We start from the raw sequence: 19,204 nt of genomic DNA on the forward strand, positions 1-19,204 counted from the left end.
CGAGAGCGCGCGCGCGCGCGCGCCACTGGGGATCCCGCGAGCGCAGGTAACGAAGACGCGCGCCGCGACGCCCTGAACCGACCCGGACCAGGCCTCACTGCCGTCTTTATTATTAGAACACCGCGATCTTACTCGCACGCGAGATTTTACATAAGCGGCACCGATACACCCCGCCTGCGTTAACCCTGAAAGTCTGAACGAGCGCGGATTCGCGAGTGAGAGAGAGATAGAGATAGAGAGAGAGAGAGAGAGAGAGAGAGAGAGAGAGAGAGGAGGTTGTAGGAGCGTGCCCGAGGAACTTCGCCACGGGACGATTCCGTGCGTTTGATTCGCGGCTGTCACAGCCTCGCTTGACAGACGCGACTACCACTGTCCCAGACTTCCGGCCGGAAGGAATGCGTCGGTGTGACGCAACGTCTACGAGCCAAAGACCTGTTGTTATTCTTCATCGGCACGTGCAACCGTGTACGATCGTTCGTGCACTCGAGGATTAAGGCTTTTTTTTTTAGGTCCTCCACTGGGTGGGGTGTAAACAGACGATGGTACTTGACACGGTTCTGTATAGGCGATGTTGTTTGTGTGGCTCCTCGTAGTGTCGTCTTGGTTCGCGTACCAGACCAGGCTCGTTCGATGGATTCGAGGATCGTTTTATTGATGAAGATGTTGTATGCGTAGACGTAAGAACGAATGGCAAGCTAACGTTGATTACAGACATTTTTCTGTCTGATTGATACGTGGTTGGTACTTGGTTCCTAGTGTCAGGATAATAGAAAGGATAGTCTTAGTATGTTTTAAGTTTAGAAGGTAGAAGGAGGCATAGTACGCGAATTAATTACCTGTTAAGCAACAATTCTGCAGTATGTCACAAATAAACTCTATTAAATAACTGAACATTAAATTTGGAGTTCATCCCTTTCAATGTAATTGAAGGGACTGTTCAATGTTTCAAGTGTGATGAACCCTCACGATTCACGGTTTCGTTCCGAATTTTGGTTAGGTTTCTCAATGGGACGATGGGTAGGGGGAATGCGTGAATTATATTCTCCCAGTTCCGTTTCTCTGTCGACCAGAACCAAGGAACCCTCATTCATTTCCAGACGCGTAAATTATCTCGGCCAGCTGTCCTACGTCGTCTACCGCCAACCACAGAAACCTGCAACGCGTACATCTATCAACGACACTTTTCCTAATTTATCATCGTTTCCAGCTACGATAAAGAACCAACCTGTTCGACCCGTCTTCCGGATACCACCACCCACGCATCGAAAAGAAAACTCCAGAGGAAACCCATAAATACAATCTCGCGTGTAGAAGAGTCTATCAATGAAATTTGTCCTCTTAAATCAGCTGTTAGCTCGCGATCTCTTAATTATTCGTTAAACAAAGTGTCGCAAATCAAAACCTGTGAAACGTCCTACTGCACGTTGATCAGAGAAGCCCAGAAGTTAAGACTGCTCGTCCATCCTCTTCGAGAACCGTTTCATGGGCTCGTATATCATTTTAACCGCGAACATTGTATTACAACCGATCGAGATTGATCCCACAGACGACTCTATCAAGCCGCTAGTTAGTACAGCTCATGTGCCACGAGGGATTAACTCGGACATTAACAGTTTTTCGACAGGACTTAAATCACAGTTGAAATAAACACACTGTCCACGCGTGAACCAGAACGATACCTCGGACACCAGCCCACTTGGATGTCCGTCAGTTCGCTCGTTTGGTGTCCCATAACACGGTGTGAAACGCTTCCATGCGATTAATTTTACGAGCCAATCGTGCGTATCTCTTCGTTCGTCCAGCGTCCACGCGGTCACGGGACGTCTCGCCTCGCGTCCAAACGATGTCGTCCCTGTCGTGCCCGCGCGATTCAACGCTCGACACTCGTTAAAAAGTGAACGCACCCAGAGGCGTCCGCGCGTTATTCTTAGCCGATCGTCAGGATAACACGAAATTAGAACGGCGCGGCCTTTGTACGTGCCGCGTCATTAGTCGTCCGCGGTTTACTAGCGTCCCTGGCGGGCATCATTGTTGCCAGAATCCAGAATAGACTCTACTAACCCCTATCTGTCGTCCCAAAGTCTCAACTTTGATCCCGCCACGAGGTCCGCCGTCTGCGGATCCTCGCTGGCAACGCGTCCCGCGTTCGGACGTGATTTGTTGCCCGAGAACGAACGCACGGCTGGGCTTCGTGATCCCTCGCTCGGACTCCATCTTCGTTTCTGCATCGAGGGTACCGCGCGATCAGCTCGCACCAACTCTTCTTCCTCGAGTCACCGTCAGGCATCGTTGAAATTGCTATTTTCGACCGTGTTTCTTGCTTTTCGTGGTCCACAGAAGACTCTTCCTCGTGTTCCGTCCATTTAATAATAATATCGAACGAGTAGCAGCAATTACTCGAAAGATCGTTTCACTGTTCAAGGCCAGTCGCTCATACAATGTCACTGTCACAGCTGCATCAAGGCTCGTTACTTGTTAGTCACTTATAGGTGCTGGTTTTTTAAGGACAGCTTCCAAGAAGTACTTGGAAAGCTCGCTGGAGGTTGTTTCACTTTTTCCACGACGGGAATCATCTGTTACTTGTTATCATTGATGGGTTCGAGGAGGGACGCGTCCCGTGAACTGTCGCGGGCCCGACACCCGGGTGTCATCGTCGGTGTTTAGCACTTCGTTTATAAAAACGTCCATAAATAAAATAGTATTTGGCGTGAGCGGCACTCGCGGGCCGGCTAGCGCGTGTCCGACGCTCTATTTTCAGGGTCTGCCCGGCGAAATTCACGTTACCGTGGAATATCAAAGGTTCCGGAACACGTGTTACGCTTAATAGAGCCGCCGTTAGGGACGAGCCTCGATCGCGGCGTTAAAACTCGATTTAGAAGGCGTGGATCGAGAGATGGACGCTTGGGAACGATGGAGACCTTGAGGTCACTCCCTTCATCGAAATGTGAACGTGTATATTCTTGGTTTTCGCGTGAGGGACAAATGAGATTGCCAGTTGAAGAATTATTTCGTATATTCTTGAACGTTTAAAATGTTTTAGCTTCTTTTTTTTATTTCGTTTTAAGAATTGTCGAAAGGAGTAAAAGAAAAATGGAGAACCGCGCATTGGTGCCCCGAGACAACGGTACACCGCTTAACTTTTACGTAACACTTTATGTTTCACCTAAAAATAACACCATGCTTTAAACCGCTGCTTCGAGTAAGCGACGAAATAACGGCGTCTATTTTTGCCCGCCGTAATGAGAAAATACCGATGGCCTGTGTACCTTTTGCGGGACTTATTAGCGGATGGTTCCTGGTAGATAGTCGTCCGAGCGCTATTCTTTTGTCGTACCATAAAAACGCGGTCATATGTTAAGTTATAAATTTTGAAATTATTCAGAACGATGATACTTCAATTCAAATAATTTGCAGGCTTATCTCGCAGATAGATATATATTTACAATTAATTATGAAAATTGTACGACATATCTTGGGGGCAAGAAATCATTTTTATTCGAATAGAAACAATTTCCACGTAATTTTGCAACGTCACAATTTCATTCTCGCCCATGGGTTCTGCTTCGATAAAAATTTCTGGCTTTCCTCTATACCTCTATGGTAGATCGTTCGTCATTTAAATACAGTTCGAAAGAAACTAGAAATACCCGAGAAATTCTCCACGAAATCCCTGACCGTACCCAAAATCGACCTTGTCCCTGTGTCTCATTCAAGGGCGCTCCATTTCCATCGTTCTCGCTGGTATTTTCCCGAGGTCTCGATTTCGCTATATATATTCCACCACGGGACAAGGGTTATTTCTGACCAGTTAATATATTTTATTCTCCACGATCTTTTCCACGAATCGATCGAAGCTCCTTGGTCTCGATCGAGGAATCAGTAACAAAGAGCATTCTAACTCTTTCTCCACGCATATACGAGTCGAAACGTGTTTTACTCGAACGAAAAAGTTCGAGAACTCTTCAATAATACTAAAAAGAAGACAAACGTAACCTCAATAGCTATAACCTAGAACTAACGCAGCCATCCTCTACTGCAGTGCCACGCCAACTGTTTACACTGTTAAACCACGAAACACGCTATGAAACCAGTGAAACCGACACCGTAACTCGTCTGTACGCAAAGAAATATTAAAAGTAGCATAAAATCTCTTACGCGAGTGGCATTCTGTCATAAACTGACTTGACTATCCTTCTTATCGAAATTCAGCGAGACTTGCGAGTCTTATTTGCGATGTTGCGTTTCCATGGACTATTAAAATGCACTTAGAAGTCGTGCAAGAAGCGGACCGTTGACCGTCGCGTTCATCTCTCACTTCTTCCTCCCTTTTCGACGCCCATTCGTTACCAGCACGCTCAACCCTCCTGCTCTCGCACTTGAGTCGTTCAGGCGCCGCCGCGTGGGCAGCTAATGCTTCTTTTATGCTACTATTTACGAATGACGGTCTTGATGCGTGTACACGCGAATCCTGATGCATTAGAATCGACTAGAGAAGACTGATAAATACATCGACGATTGGGTTTTGTAAAACCTTACTGCATGTACATTCGAGTGAACTTTGATCTTTATACCGCACATCTTCTCCCTTCACGTGGCTTTGTCTCATGGACTCTTATTATTACTTCTCGCGTTGTTCTTTACTCGAAAATTATTTTGAGAGTGGATTATTATATTACTCGATGCGCGTATAATTTTTCTTCCAGACGACAAAATTCGTTTCCCTGCTCGCGAAATGAAAAATCCCATAGGAAACGAAGCGCGTTCACCATTGTTGGGTAAATAAAATTTTTGTTTGAAGCGCGTCGCTGTCGAGCGGTTAATAAAGTTTATTTTAATTAAACTTGGAACAAAAGCCCGTAAATGGCGCGGCGTGGCCTGTAATTTCGCTGGGTAATTCCTGGCGGTAAAGGTTGAACGTTCGACCGGCAGGTTGCGAAACGGAATCGATGATCCGGTGGACGGAAAATGTCACGGGCGATCGCTGAGGACCAGGCGCGTTTTGGCGCGCGATTTCCGCGACACGAGCGGGCTGAGGTCGACTCCTCGGGACAAGGAGTTTCGCGAGCGAAATTAGTGCGGAACAATTACAGAAACGAAAATGGCACGATCCTATTTTAGATACGCCGCGTACTCGACCATAATTACATAACCGGTCGCGGTTTTCGCGGGAGGAACGCGAGCGATTCGCCAAAACGGACGTTCGACGGCCGTGAAACGACGCGGAGGATCGAGATCTGGTCGCCATGTCGGGTTTGCTTCCCGGGACGACCCGAAATCGCCCCGCGAAATAACGAATTCCCGCGCGACGCTCGACCATCGGCCGTTCGATAGATTGTCTTCGAGGATGTGTCCGATATCGCATTTGGACATACGCCAACCACCTATTTTCGATCTTGAGAAAAATGCGTACCTTGAACGTTTCCAATAAGAACATTGTGCGGCTGCAAACTGAGTGATGGCTTGTTGAAATCCTCTTGATCTTATGTACGCGGTACTGACAAGCAAAATCGATTATGCCGATTGGATACAAGCTCATTTCGGATCTAAAATTGTCTTCCGCCATTTGTCAATTTGCATGGGTATCTGTTTTCTTTTCTCTGCCTTTTTTTTTTTAAAGATGATGCTTGTCCAGAGTCACTAGGAATAACTAATGGTAGGCTGCTATTACGTGGAGTACCATGAATTACAGTACCCTTCCAAGAAGGTCATCTTAACATTCCTCCTTGAACTTTGATCGATCAAATTTTCATTCAGCTCCCTTAAAATTCATACGAGAATTCATCGTTGCGAATTATCGAAACGGGACCACCTCGAGCTTAAAAACCTCGAAACCAATCTCTCTTTCAATGAACAACTTTCACCAGAGTTCGACTCGTTTAGAAAAAAACTCATAAATTTATTGACACAATTCCTTACAAAAAAAAATCGTTGATGTACATTTTCTATACAAAGAAGATAATACAATCATTGAAAACTTAGAACGCACGCAGAGAAGCTCCTGAGAGAATACGACACGCAGGATGGTCGCAATGGCGACCGCGGTGTCCTGCATCCGGAAGTCGCTGGAGCAATCGTCGACGACCATCGTTCTCTTGAATCCTCCTGCACTCGAGAGCTGCTGGTAGCACCGTGCCACTGGTCCCCGCAATCGTAACGATCTTCGGATGCGAATTCGAAGGTTAAATGGAAAAAACTGTCGACGAACAGGGCGAACCGGGAGGCCTGTGACGGCCGCCGCCGGGACCACTGGCTTCCGGCCAGAGTTTTCCCTCGTTCGGTGTCTCGCCGCCAGGTAGCGACGCCTACGGACTATTTAAAGGAATTTCGGCGAGGTCCGTCGCTTCGTTTCGTTCAGCAGCGCAGGCGTTGCCCTTTGAATGTTTGTTTGTTTTCGCCCTCGACACCCTTCATGCAAAGAGGATAGCAGAGGAACAGAGGAGGAAACCGCGCGATCTCACGATACGATGTTCAGGGAGGAGTAGCCGCATCGTATCAGCGTGGAGAGGCTTCGCAAGTTTGCCACAAGTGTGATCGCATTCGCCGTACACTCGTCGCATCGTTCGTTCTTCTCCGTACTGTTCCTTTTTTTTTTTGTTGCACTTTGACTGCGAAAAACCACCGTTCGTTCCGCTGGACACGAAACTCGGACGGTCGGTCGTTGAAGAAGCGACGAAGTGAGACCGGGACCCAGCTGAGCAGCGGTGCCGGTTTCGTCGGGCCACGAGACGACTACGACGACGACGACGAGGAGGAAGAGACGTTGCCTGGTGCGAGAAGAGGCGTGAAACGAAGAGCGAGAAGAGGCAGGATCGGTAAGTCTCTGCTTGCAGCAGGATCGCCAGGTGAAACACGGCTGGCTTCTCTCGCGAGACACCTACATAAAGTGTGTTTTTGTGACGACGATGTACATGTACACAAGTGCGACACGAAATTAATCGCGGTAGCGCGAGGAGACACGAACGATTAGCCGAGAAGTGTTGTGTGCCAGGAGAGAGATAAGCAAACAGGGACTAGCCCAACGAGATCGTGAACCATTTGTCGTATACGTTTGTGGGCAGCATTGAAATGGACAGTCGTGACAGAGATCGTACTACGTCGAGGTCCTTAAGTACAGTGTACAGTGATCGACGAGTTGATCGAGATCGATGGAACACGCTCGAGTTCAGTTGAGAATTCCAATAATCGGAGAACTTTGTTCGCATCAAGTTCGAACGATTCCAAGTCGTGACGTATCACGTTCGTGGAATGTTCCCTTGGAAAGTTAGGCTCGTATAGGGAAGTCGTTCGAATTGGCCACCTCGTAAATAGTTAGCTAGAGTGGCGATAAATTTGGTTACGTTTTCTGTGCGACAGAATAGAATTCGAGGGGACGTTCATTCGTCACGTTCTCCAGTCGATTTCGCGTTGTCAGAGCCGCCCTGCGACGTCCGTCGTCGAACCAGACGACGTCCAGCGAATGTTGGTTACTTCGAAGTGTATCAAAGCAGTCCAAGTAGTCAGCGAGGCTAACATAGGCGGTATATTGCTTCATCGTACGTGTCGATGTGAGGCTCGCGTTACATACAACCACGACCTCTACTTGTTTGCCAACAAACGTACTACATCTCCTATCTTTATAGCCCGTCCGACGTGTTGCATCTCATCTTCAAATAGAAACTGTTCCTGCCGCGCGGCCAACCATCGCGAACATTATATCACGGCCAGCGGCTATTACCTAACGAGCATTAAGAACATTAAACGTTTAATCCTGTTTCGATCCGACTGACTCATCCCTCCGTCCCGAGCGCCCAAAATGGTGTCCCAGAATCTCGAGATCGTCGCGCGATCCGTCGCGGGACCGAAAGTCGCGGTTGCAGTCGTCGCAAGGTCACCGCGAAAGTAGAAAATAGACAAGCGAGGGAGCACGCAGGTTTTCGCGAGCAGGATCCCCCGTCTAGGTTGACGTCAATGCAAGAGTGAAAAAACGAATTGGAGAGGACGAGGAAAAAATAGATGAAATTTTCGCGCGAGAGTTTGGCGGATGAAACAGAAGGCAGCTTGTCCAGTCGGTGGAACAGGGATAGGGGTAGCTCGCGAGACAGGGACGCGTGGAACCGCGAGGGAGGGGTAAGGAAATCAAAGTGGCTGCTGGCCATCTCTGCCAAAATAATTAGGAAGTCGCCCGTCAGAGACGTGCTAAAATCGTCCGCTGGGGCACGCGCGATTTGGCCGGCTAGTCGCGTCCCGGGCGTGCGAGCGAGAGCTGGTCGTTCCGGACGGTGTTTCGAACCGGTCACCGAGCGTGCCGACAGTCCCGTGCGACCAATCGACCAGCCTTAACCGTCCGTCTCTCTCGTCAATCAATTTTGACGCGCGACTTTCGTCCAAGTTTACGACCGCGCGTCCATTGATATGGTCGATACTCGCTCGCGTACCTCGCTGCCACGTGACGATTCCTCGTTTTAGCATCGAAAGGGTTAGTTGTCGATGGGATCCTTTTCTTAGACACTTTCGTACGTTCGAGCGTGTAGTTTCTTGGGCAGGAAGGAGAGAGGAATGGGTTGAGTTTCCGCTGAGGCCTCGTTCACGGTTTTCTTCGCTTGGAATTCGTTTATTGGGGTTCCATGTTCGAGTGAGACTTGCTCGAGCAAGACCACGAGGCGGGTTTTAAAGACGCAGAGTCATTGTTGACCGATTCCGATGACCGTAACCCCAATCGAATCTCCCAGCTTTACCGCTGCTCTTCCATTCACGCTTAAGTTTAGCGCTAACCTTGGCTCCGGCGTTCGCCGCACTGGCTGCGACCTTTGCACTCGATTTCGAGTCGTCGTTGACCTTGAACGTGCGACGATCTAATCGCTTTAAGAAATTAGATATCGTTTTGAAATTCGTGGACAGAACGGAGTTATTTTCCATCTTCATTTTCTTTTTCTCATCTTCAACCTCTTATCGTGAACGTGGACGCAGACACGCGTCGCAGACGAAGAACGTGGAAGCCTAGTAACTCGATAAAATCCATCTTTTTCTAAGAAAAAGTATTTATTTGCGCGCGCGTCGGAACGATTTTGTTGTAGCATCCCGCATTCTGTAAACTCGCCGGTTTACGATGTTTGGAATGTCTAAATGTGCTTGATCCAGTTTAATGACTAACATTACCACGACACGGGGAATCACGGTTGCTACGAGGAGCTGTAAACTTAACCGTGGAAGATTGTAAACTTAATTTTAGATACACGTGCGGACGTTGCACGTCGAGTACGAATATATTACATAACGCGTAACTTCGTTCCGTAAAGAGAGGGTGAGAAGTAAGCAACAGTTACAAAAGAAAGTATTCCTCATCGTAGTAACCAGTGCCATTCTACCAATTCCACCACCAATCATTACGTTCGAATATTCGAACAGATCACTAAAGAAAAGTTCCACGTCCCCAGTTACATAATCGCGTCTGAAAAATTTCATATTACCGTCTGCAGCCTCCCGGTCGTCTCGTTACGTAACCAGAGAACTGGCGGACAACCGCGGTTCTAACCCTGCCCCGCTATTTTAATCGAACCTGTCGGTTCAGGCGCGAAAATCGACGCTCGATCGGCGAACGCTCGATCGCGGCCGGCCGCGATGGAAATTATATAACGACAATATACGCGATGTCCTTTCGGGTGTCTTAAAATACGCGCCAAGGAAATAGACTAGCAGAAGAGCGAAAATAGCCGAGTGCGTCAGAGTTGACGGAGCGGCGTCCAGCCAATGGCGACGCTCCACATGCTCGGTTCATTCGACTCGCACGCATTTTGCTGCGGCACGGTGCGCCGCGACGTGACGCGTCGTTCACGCGAAAACCACGCGGGTGAACGAACCGGGGCGCACCTCGTTACGGGAATCCCGCAACGTCGTCTTCGAGAAAGAAACGCGCAGCGCCGGGGCGGTTCGCGAGCCAGTTTTCCCGGCCAGCAGCCCGATTGGCTCGATTTATTTACGTTTACGAGATCGCAGACGGCGCGCAGGCAACCAACGCTACAACTTGTTAATGGCGCATTCCGCGAGGTGGCGCACGTGTGCAATGATTTGCCGTTCGCCGTGTCAGTCTTACGGAAGAGGAGGTTTGCTTAGCATTTAGGGGAAATATATCGTGAGGAAAATGACGTGCGTCTCAAATTTCTGTGCCCGCGTGTCGTGATACGTCGTGCCCCGGCCGTGAAACATCTCGTTTTAGTGCCCGCTGAAGTTTATCCGTGCCACGTTCCTTTCGTTTTCTCTCCTCTGCCCGTTCCCTGCCCCTCACTCTTTCTCGCTCACTCTCTCACTCTCTCGCCCTTTCCTTCCCTCGCTTCGTCTATGTGCTCGAGTGCATCTTTAGGGACCTGTAGCTAACCTAAATATTCGACAGCCGTAACGTAATTTCTCTGTGACACGTCGCCAACGAATACATCGCGTTTGTCCCCGGTGAGTTTACCCGTGGTTAATCCTGGTCTGACGGTGTGCACGCTGCTGTCGAACGTACGATCGAGGGAGATCGTGTCGCGTGCACGTTGAAGTGTTTCGTGGCCCCGCGACGAGGTTTTTTAACCTGGCTCGCGGGTCTGCGTCGAGGAACGCGGCGTGCACGCGGCGATTCTTTTTGCATCGAGTCCTTGTCCGGACCTATTTCCCTGGAATCTCGGTTTCGACACGTTTCTGCGAATCGCGAACACTTGCGAAAGAGATCTGTGTAAGATACGTTCTCGAGCGAGTCACAGTGTTTCTTGGTTAGAATCCAAGTTTCAGGGTCTGTCGGAAACTCGAACGCGCCAAAACATTCGTCTTCGTTACCGATGGTTTATTGCTCCATTTATTTTGCCACCCCCTCCCGCTCCTCGCTCGCTAATTTATACTGTAAATTTGATATCTTTGTTATCCGTACTTGACACATGTCAGTTAATGTGCGTAGGCCATTCGGTGGTAACACCTTAGATCGATGTTTAATCTCCGATTACTTGTCTGAATTACAGAAAACCGCAGTGTGAATGAACGTGGATAACCACTGAACAGATAAGATTAGTGAAGTACTAATACAGAGGTAACCATGGAGGACGGCCATTGCAAAACAGTGGAGGAGGTGTTAGGTTTCTTTAACGTTGATCCCGACAAAGGATTATCCATTGACCAGGTCAAGAGGCACCAGGAGAAGTATGGTCTCAACGGTGAGTAACTTACTAGCCTTCTACGCTACAGCTTTCACATTACAGTATCTTTGATTCGTACGCATCGATAATCACCAACTTTATAATCGGAGAATCTTTAGTACCTAACAAGTCCATCTTACATTACGCACGGCTGGAATAGAGTTAAGCGCAGTACAATTTTCAAGAGACAGAAACACGAATCAGTGTTACGTTGTACAATTCATTGGAGTGAACCTTTGAACTGAGAGAAAAGGGAGCGAAGAGCAATAGCTTCTTCAGTCTCTATATAAAATTTGCACAGTAAAATCGTTTGTAGAAGCTCGTCCAGTATTTCATGCAGTTAGAGTGCGATGCATCGCGAATCCATTTGCCTAATGAAGTCCAGCGTCGTGGTAAAAAGTGACTTTATCGAGCTGCCAGTATAGTTGTTAGCATTGGTGCGTGGACGACGCGCGATGTTTATCCCCACCATGGAACGGTACCTCTGCCAGTGGTCTGGTACACGTGTTCGTAGCCTCCTCAATGACCCGCATCGAAACGTCCTGCCATTTCACCGACTTATTATATTCTCTTTCCACGAGCGACGTTTCCTCCTGCAACGCCGTCATCGAGGCCCCAATCCTAGTTTTCAAACGAGGCAAGATGGCCACTCGTCGCTCTTTCATTCAGCATCGAATTTACGTCGACCAGAGACGTATTTTATTACATTATAAATTAGGTTCATCGCAACCACTAAACAACTAAAAGCATGGAAGCTGTTTGCTAGTAATATTTCATTCAAAGGCTGTTCCATCCCCGCGAGGGATGTTTTTTTTTTTATTGCACCATAAAACAGGATCCCAATAACTTTTAAATAGCTCCGAGGAAAATAGCTACTTTGCACGTTGCTAGTGATATTTTATTCAGTGTCTCGTGGCTGTTCTATATCTCCTCGAGATAGCTCGAGATTATTCGCTACGTTGGAAGTCGCAACGAAATTTGTTCGTTCCTTTTTCCCCCGATGAGAAAAAGGTCGACGTTTAAAGATAAAAGAGAGAAGAGCGAACGTGGAGAACCGGCAAGGTTGTTCCTGCGAGTTGGCGTTGTATTTCAAAATAATAATAGATCGTGCATTGTCAATAGTGGCCTTGGATCATTAGTATCGCGGCATTCACGGACAACCAGTCGGAAGATGTGCGTTACACCTTTTCTGTAGTGGCCTGGAATACCTGGCGAGTTGACGTAAAATCGATTCGAGACGCGTTTAACGTTTAATCACGCGTAATTCAATACACAATTACTCATAAATTCGAATCATAACGATATGGCTACGTTACTCACGTTCGTTATGAATAATTCAGTTTATTGCATTACGTGGGAACGATTAGTAAAATTAGAAAAAATATTCCAGCGTTCCGTTGCACCGATCATTCCTAACGTAATCGAGTAATTTTCTCGTCTCGAGTATCCTTTCTTCTCGTTAAATTCAATTTACGATACGTTCTGTGTACAGTGCACACGTGCTCGTTTAACATCACGAAGTAACGCGTTCGATGGATATAAAATGCTGCACGAAAATGGTGAAAAGAGGCTGGTGTAACGTCGAGACACGTACTCGTAGCTAATCCACATATTTTCATCACGAACACTTCCCGATTCACCGTCGAAACCAGTTAACGTACCACTGAATCGACCCGACGATCCGTGAATAAGTCCACGTCTGAACAAAAGCCTTCCATCACGCTGGCGAAACACGAAAAGAACCACCGTTACATCAACGAATAGCCTCCTCTCCTTTGTTATCAGCACCCCGGCGAATTTTAATGGAACAATCGCAGGTGGCATCCGTCCTGTATTTTCGCTGTGAGCTCATTTAAGAGCTGGACGATAAAAAGGCTCCAGTAGCTCTCGAGGATTCTGATGAAATTTCAATGGACAGAAGTGAATTCAGAAATTAAAGATGCAACGATCGTGTACACTGAACGCTCTTCAATCAGTTTGATTTAAAAATACAATATAAAATTTTTGAATACCAAAAGCCGATACTTAATGATTCACAATGAATCAGCGCAGTGAACCAGGACTAGTAAACATTTCAGAACAGTGAAATTTCGTTTCGACGCTGTATTAAAACCTAAACAATCACTTAATTCAATTAGCTACCAAATGCGACTTGTTTACGTGCTAATTACCACCTAAAATTCGCCCAACAAGCGTTACTCTACTAAAGAGCCTGTCATACTCATACATACTATGTTAACAATTTATTTTGCGATTGAAGTAGCCTCAAAAAAATTGATCCCTGTTTACCCAATTCCATAGCTATTTACTCGCACAAAATACATTACCACACGTGTGCACGTGTAGGTTAAACGTGCAATTTCCACTCGCCCAACAAGTGCACACGTATTCACCTATTGGCACGATTTACAAACGATATCAATTCCGCGAGGGACGTGGTGGGGGTCGATGAAACGAAGAGGAAAGCGGTACGAACTTAACCAGCCAGGCTGTGCATTATCGATTTTCTTCTACTTATTCCCCTCGCGGTGGTTTTTCTTCGAGGGAAGTCCGGTTCGTCCACGTCGACGAAGGCGAACCCTCGCAGCGGCGCTCTTGGCCACGTGTTTGCTCGATAGTGCGTGACGTAAGTCGGAAAAGTTGGCGATTGCTGCGTTATCGTGACCGCGAACACCGATTGTTTCCAGCGTGTACGTTGCTCGCCGATTTGCGTACCGCAAGTCACGGCTCTCGCCTTAATCTTTTATCGTTTCGCTTTCCTGCCAAGCTCATATCGATCGTTTCCTTCCGATTGGAGCCTTCTACGTCGACCGATCTGTTATTATTACCTGTTGAACGAGTGGAATAATGGTTTCAAGGATCTGATCGGTAGCGAGGAAGGCTTTGAACGATTGATTCTCGAGTAAGGAAACAAGCGTTGCTTATTTTGGATATTAGTTACACGTACACTCGAGAATCAATTTGTTTAATGAAAATTTGTTAAATAAGGCTCGTACGAACGTTTGCTCGGTGTTTGATTGATAGAGATCTTAAGATCTCTGCGCTCGTCGTGATTTTTTAAATTATCGTCAGTTCTTTTAGTTTTATTTCGTTCTTTTGTGTACATTCATCTTGTCTGTCGAATTGCACCACTCGTTTGCATGTACTGCGTTTCTAGCGTGTTTGGTTGAACAAAATTTGCAATTCATCCGTGAACTTGCATTTTTAATCGCACAGTGTTTACTTTCGTTACGCGAAACATTGTTTTTCGTTTGTGTAATTAATACTAGTAATCTGTTCTATACTCGAGCTTAGAACTTGTTTGCAGATCGATCATAGGTCGATTCGCACCATGCATACTCTCGTTGCATCGTGTACAGAATTGTTCTTCGTACTCGTAAACAACCACGCGTCTGGAAATTGTTGAACGTTAAAATTGGATTTGCGATGATTGCGTCTAATTCGAGGGATTAATTCGATTCTGTTAGCTTAGATATACTTGTTGATCTAATTTTCATTCGAAGTCGATCACATCGAGTCGTTTAATTAAATAATGCGAGTTAAAGGAATTGCTCGATGGATGTATAAATTGTAAACAATGTTTAAAAAACTAGCTTTTTACTGGAAAAATTAAGGCTCAAAGGTACTAAGAATGAAGTCTGTCTCTGGACATCCACAAAATTATTTTTATAATTATTATTTCGGTGAATCTCGGCTCGAATCCACATCGATTACCGTGGAAATTCGATAAAAGTGATAATCTGAACGCGACCGGGGTTAATACACCGCGACACGTTCGAACATTATCGGTTATTGTCGTACGATCTCACTTTCCACTCATTTAATTATGTCATCTGAACTCGCGACGATAAGCAAAGATTCAGAAGACTCCTCGCATCGACGCTCACCTCGCGATATCTCGAACACGGTGGCATCTTTCGAATCGCGATCGCTACCAACGACTGACTCGCTTCTCGAACTCTCATATTCTATTCCTTTCTAGAATTTTAGCATAATCCTTGAAAGGTACCAAGTATGGTAACAACACTTCGTACCATTCATTTCGCGTGGCTATCGAACAACAGAAATGAATAGTAGGCGAGGAGCAACCGAACGAAATGAATAAAACCGATATCTGTACACGATACGTTTCATAATTCCCTAATATCTACGTAAACTCATATTTATGCGAACGCATCGAATCGAGATTTACTTCACGCTCCGTGTATCACGATGTCCACGTTATTTTCTGTATCTTTGCATATCGCACGTGTACCTTTGACCACGGGAATGGAGAACGTTTCAACGCGTCCATTAATCGTCCATTCCACAATAATCGACATTCTGGTATTACCAAATTTCATTTAAAAGATAAAGGTTTTCCCTCGTTCCTCGAGCATGCGATTACAGTTTAACTCGCGATACGAGGCGGCGCGCTTTGTACGCTTGTACGCATTTTAGAGAGCATCAGAGAGTCTCTGATTCGCCACGAATCTGGCGGCGATTTCTCGTCGTAATGGGCACGATACGGGTGCAGCTCAGCTAATTCGATCGCTTCCACCAGCTGTAAGGGGGCGCGATCGTACGCGAGTCGTTTATCCCCGGTTCCAGAAATATTCGGAAGCGGGCGTCGACACTCGCATTAGCTTGTCCGCGGGGCGCGCGTTACGATTTTTAATTCCCGGTTGAAAGCGTGCCAGCGTGGCGACAGTAAACCCACGGGAGATACGATGCAAATAAGCGGTGGTCTTTTTACGCGGACGAATAAATTAGAGGCGTATCGCGAGCCGAAACCTGAAGCAACGTGGAAATAAAAGGTCGCTTTGTTCGATGCTAAATCGACCGTGTTACGAGCCACTCGCTCCTCTGATTCGAAGCTGCAGACGAACGCCTCGAGGACATTTTGCGTCGAATGCATTTTCTGGGGTCGAAGTAGATTTCTTTTCCTTTTTTTTTTTTTTTTACGATATTAATATATCTCTTTCGATATTTGTTTCAAGTATTTGATTTTCGCTTGTACACGTGATACACGTTTTTCTTGGATAACTGTAGTTTCGCTGGCAAGTTGGCACACGCAGGAATCGATACAGCGATCCGAACGTAGTTTGTTTATGTACGATGCGATATTTGATTTGAACGTCTGAATTGGTCAAGTTATTATTAGAAGAAATAATACACGTAGCCGGAGCGCTAAATATTAATATTGCTTTTTCTCATAAAAACTTCGCGCGTCTGCCTTTTCTCTAGCGCCGGGGATCTCGATTTCCTGAAAATCGAGGGGCTTGAGCGAAAACAGTGTCTGTTATTCCCGCGTAGAGCCCATCATCCGCGCTGTTACGTGACATTTTACGTAATGCTGCGCGTACTGTAAATTCGTGTGTAATAAATTCGAGAAAAGAAAGAGGAATTTTTGTGTTCAAGTTGAGATTGTTCCGCGAGACGTTGGATCGATTCAGATCGATCAGCATCGATTTTATTCCACGAGCAGCTACTGCTAAAAATATCGGTACAGTTTTCTGCCGTTTCGAGGTCGTCGAATCGGAAATGTATTTACTTTTAATATTCGCACACCGCGGGAAGAATTCGCGAACGCACTCGCGCAGCTTCCTTTTATCGCGGATTCTTGCGTGCGCATGTACACACACGCCAGATAACGAAATTACGCTTCAAATAGGCCAGAACGACCTTTAAATCTACACGAGTGCAACGCGTCGCTGCGTAAATATTAATTAACACACTTTTTTCTTCTTCCTTCCTTTTCTTTCGCTAGGATAGAAAGATCTGCCAGCGAAACGCGTTACCAACGGTTTTAACGAGTGGCATTGCGCTAACCACGTCGTCGCGTTCATAATTCAACATGGTTGCCAGGCGATTTCCTTTGGTATGGAGAACTCGAGGCGTTCAAACGTTTCTGTTCTGTTAAGAAACGTGTAGATTCCATTGTAGCAACATTATCGCCGCTAATTTCGTTATTTTTCTTTTTCTTTTTTTTCTTCGAGTCGAGGAAACTTTAATTGCAGACACTAGACGACGGTGTTGTTTCAGCCTCGAGGCTCTCGAAATACAAACGTCCACCACTTTTTATGCTCGTACGTTCGTATGAATATTTCATTCCCCGGGCGCTTAAATTTTTTTATGGGCCAGTTAATGAAATCGAAAGAGCGTAACAGCGTAGTAGAAAGTTAGTGGTATCCAAGAGTGTTCTGTGGCGGGGATCGCCAGTAATAATTTCTTCTTTAGTACGAAAACAAATAATTTATCTCGCGAATCTGTATCATTTACATTCCTCCAGAGCATCTATTTTTCTCTTTACCTTTCAAACAAATTCCACCGAGTTTATCCGGCTCGCTGTGTATTTTCATTGAATCGTTTAGGGACTCCCACGTGTTACGGATCCATTCGAGCTGAATCCACGATTACTGCGACAATCGCGCGTGTAGAGAACCATTTTTGAATTTGTTGCTCGAAATGTAAGGTAAATTCGATGTTTATTAACTTCGCGTGGAAGAAACACTCGGTTAAGCTTACTCGAGCAGGAAAGAAATGATTATACTGTTTCGTGGAACTTGGATTTCACTTTTATCCCGAGGAAAAGCTCGAAGAAGTGGTTGGCTGTTTGGAGAAGCGACGAGGGCCCCTTTTCAGCGCATTCGTACGAGTTCGTTGCCTCTCTCGCGGACAATGGCCAGCAAAACGCGGGTCACTTGCTGCGACTCTTCTTTAGATCTTTGCTAAACGTTCAGTCCTTCGTTCAACCATGAAAAATGGCTGATTATTTATCCTAAATATTACTAAAAACTTGAATATTCGTTTTCGTTTGTGTGCTTGCTCGATTTTCTTGACGTTACCAAGAGATCCGCGCTCGCCACGGAAGAATAACAGGTTCCTTTGAAATAAAGCCGATCTCCCGGGAGTATCTAAAATCCGTGTTGTGCCAGTGAGTCATCCTCTGAAAATTTCCTCCCTTCTGTCTGAGGAACTGCCTCTCCAGTCGCAGAAACTGCAGACAGTACATTGACTTTGGATCGTTGAACAATCAGAGACGCAACTGGTCGCCTCCACGTGGACGCCTCGTAATTACGTCGCCTCTGATACCAGAGATAATTGGTATCTCGTGGTGGCAGGTAATCGGCGCCGATAAAACTCGCGGCGATCGCGCGCTTGATCGATGGATCGATCATCTTCGCTTGTTAGAAGAAGTAATTAAAAATATCGTAGACGCAAGAGGTTTCGTATTTCAATTTATTTCTATTGGAACGTTATATTATTCTCCTCTCGTTTTCTATCTTTTATCTGGAAACTTTAATTAGTACCTCTCGGATACTTCAAACGTGGCCCCGTCTGATACGTACGTATTCGATTACCGTATAAATTGCAGAAAAATGAATTGGCGATATTATTCCGTCGAGCGGTCGATAACGCAATCAGCGTGTAATTTCATCTTTCGCGGGAGTTTATTATCGTTGGTAATATGCGGATGGAGCACGGCGCTCGGCGTTTTTCACGGGTCGCTTTTGTTTGGTTGTTCAACGGGAGGTACGGACGTTCTCCTGGCCACCTTCTACATCGTAAAGCTCCCTTGGAAATTCACCGACGCGATATCGCGGGCTATCTACGAGATTTCGATCTCTGTCCACCATTTTCTTAATCGGGAATTAGAATGGTATCTCCTGGATCCCACGCGTCGAGTATTATTCTCTTCTTCTATCGTTGAACTCGTGTAAATTCGAGCTTGACCCTCATTTGAAATTTTACGAAATATCTTATTTTCGAGAACGCGTGGAAATCGATAACAACTTCTCGTAGAACAGCTCTTGGTGTACCTCGAGAATCGTAGAAACATTTTTATCGGCTGCAGAGATTAGTGTTTCACGTTCGCGCTCGGATTTTCCTCGACACGAGGAATTTTCCTGGAACTTGGTATTGGTTGTTGTTGAAACCGAGTGGTGATGGTAAAAGTCTCCACGCTCGATTAGATGAGGAGGATAATGGGCGAGAAATACAGCGTGAAACAGTCGTTATCTGGTAGCGGTGCTATCTGAAACGTTCGTCGATGCAATAACGCCAGATGCAAATTGCCTCGC

At 46.3% G+C, this 19,204-nt stretch overlaps 1 protein-coding gene across 6 annotated transcripts in view; it reads left to right on the forward strand.

Annotated features, from left to right (window-relative positions):
* The first annotated feature begins 6,331 nt into the window (after positions 1-6,331).
* Serca (ATPase sarcoplasmic/endoplasmic reticulum Ca2+ transporting SERCA) overlaps positions 6,332-19,204 on the forward strand; it is a 43,334-nt gene continuing 30,461 nt past the window's right edge. For 4 of the 6 annotated variants that reach the window (XM_076898121.1, XM_076898120.1, XM_076898116.1 and 1 more), the window contains exons 1-2: positions 6,332-6,812; positions 10,968-11,159. In XM_076898121.1, the coding sequence (XP_076754236.1) occupies positions 11,042-11,159 (118 nt within the window). In that variant the 5' untranslated portion in view covers positions 6,332-6,812; positions 10,968-11,041. Of the gene's footprint in view, positions 6,813-8,223; positions 8,456-10,267; positions 10,423-10,967; positions 11,160-19,204 lie in introns of those variants that run through there. The other 2 variants (XM_076898118.1, XM_076898117.1) reach the window with 2 other exon arrangements.

This window comes from Xylocopa sonorina, chromosome 7 (genome assembly GCF_050948175.1).
Source record: "Xylocopa sonorina isolate GNS202 chromosome 7, iyXylSono1_principal, whole genome shotgun sequence".
Lineage (NCBI taxonomy): Eukaryota > Metazoa > Arthropoda > Insecta > Hymenoptera > Apidae > Xylocopa > Xylocopa sonorina.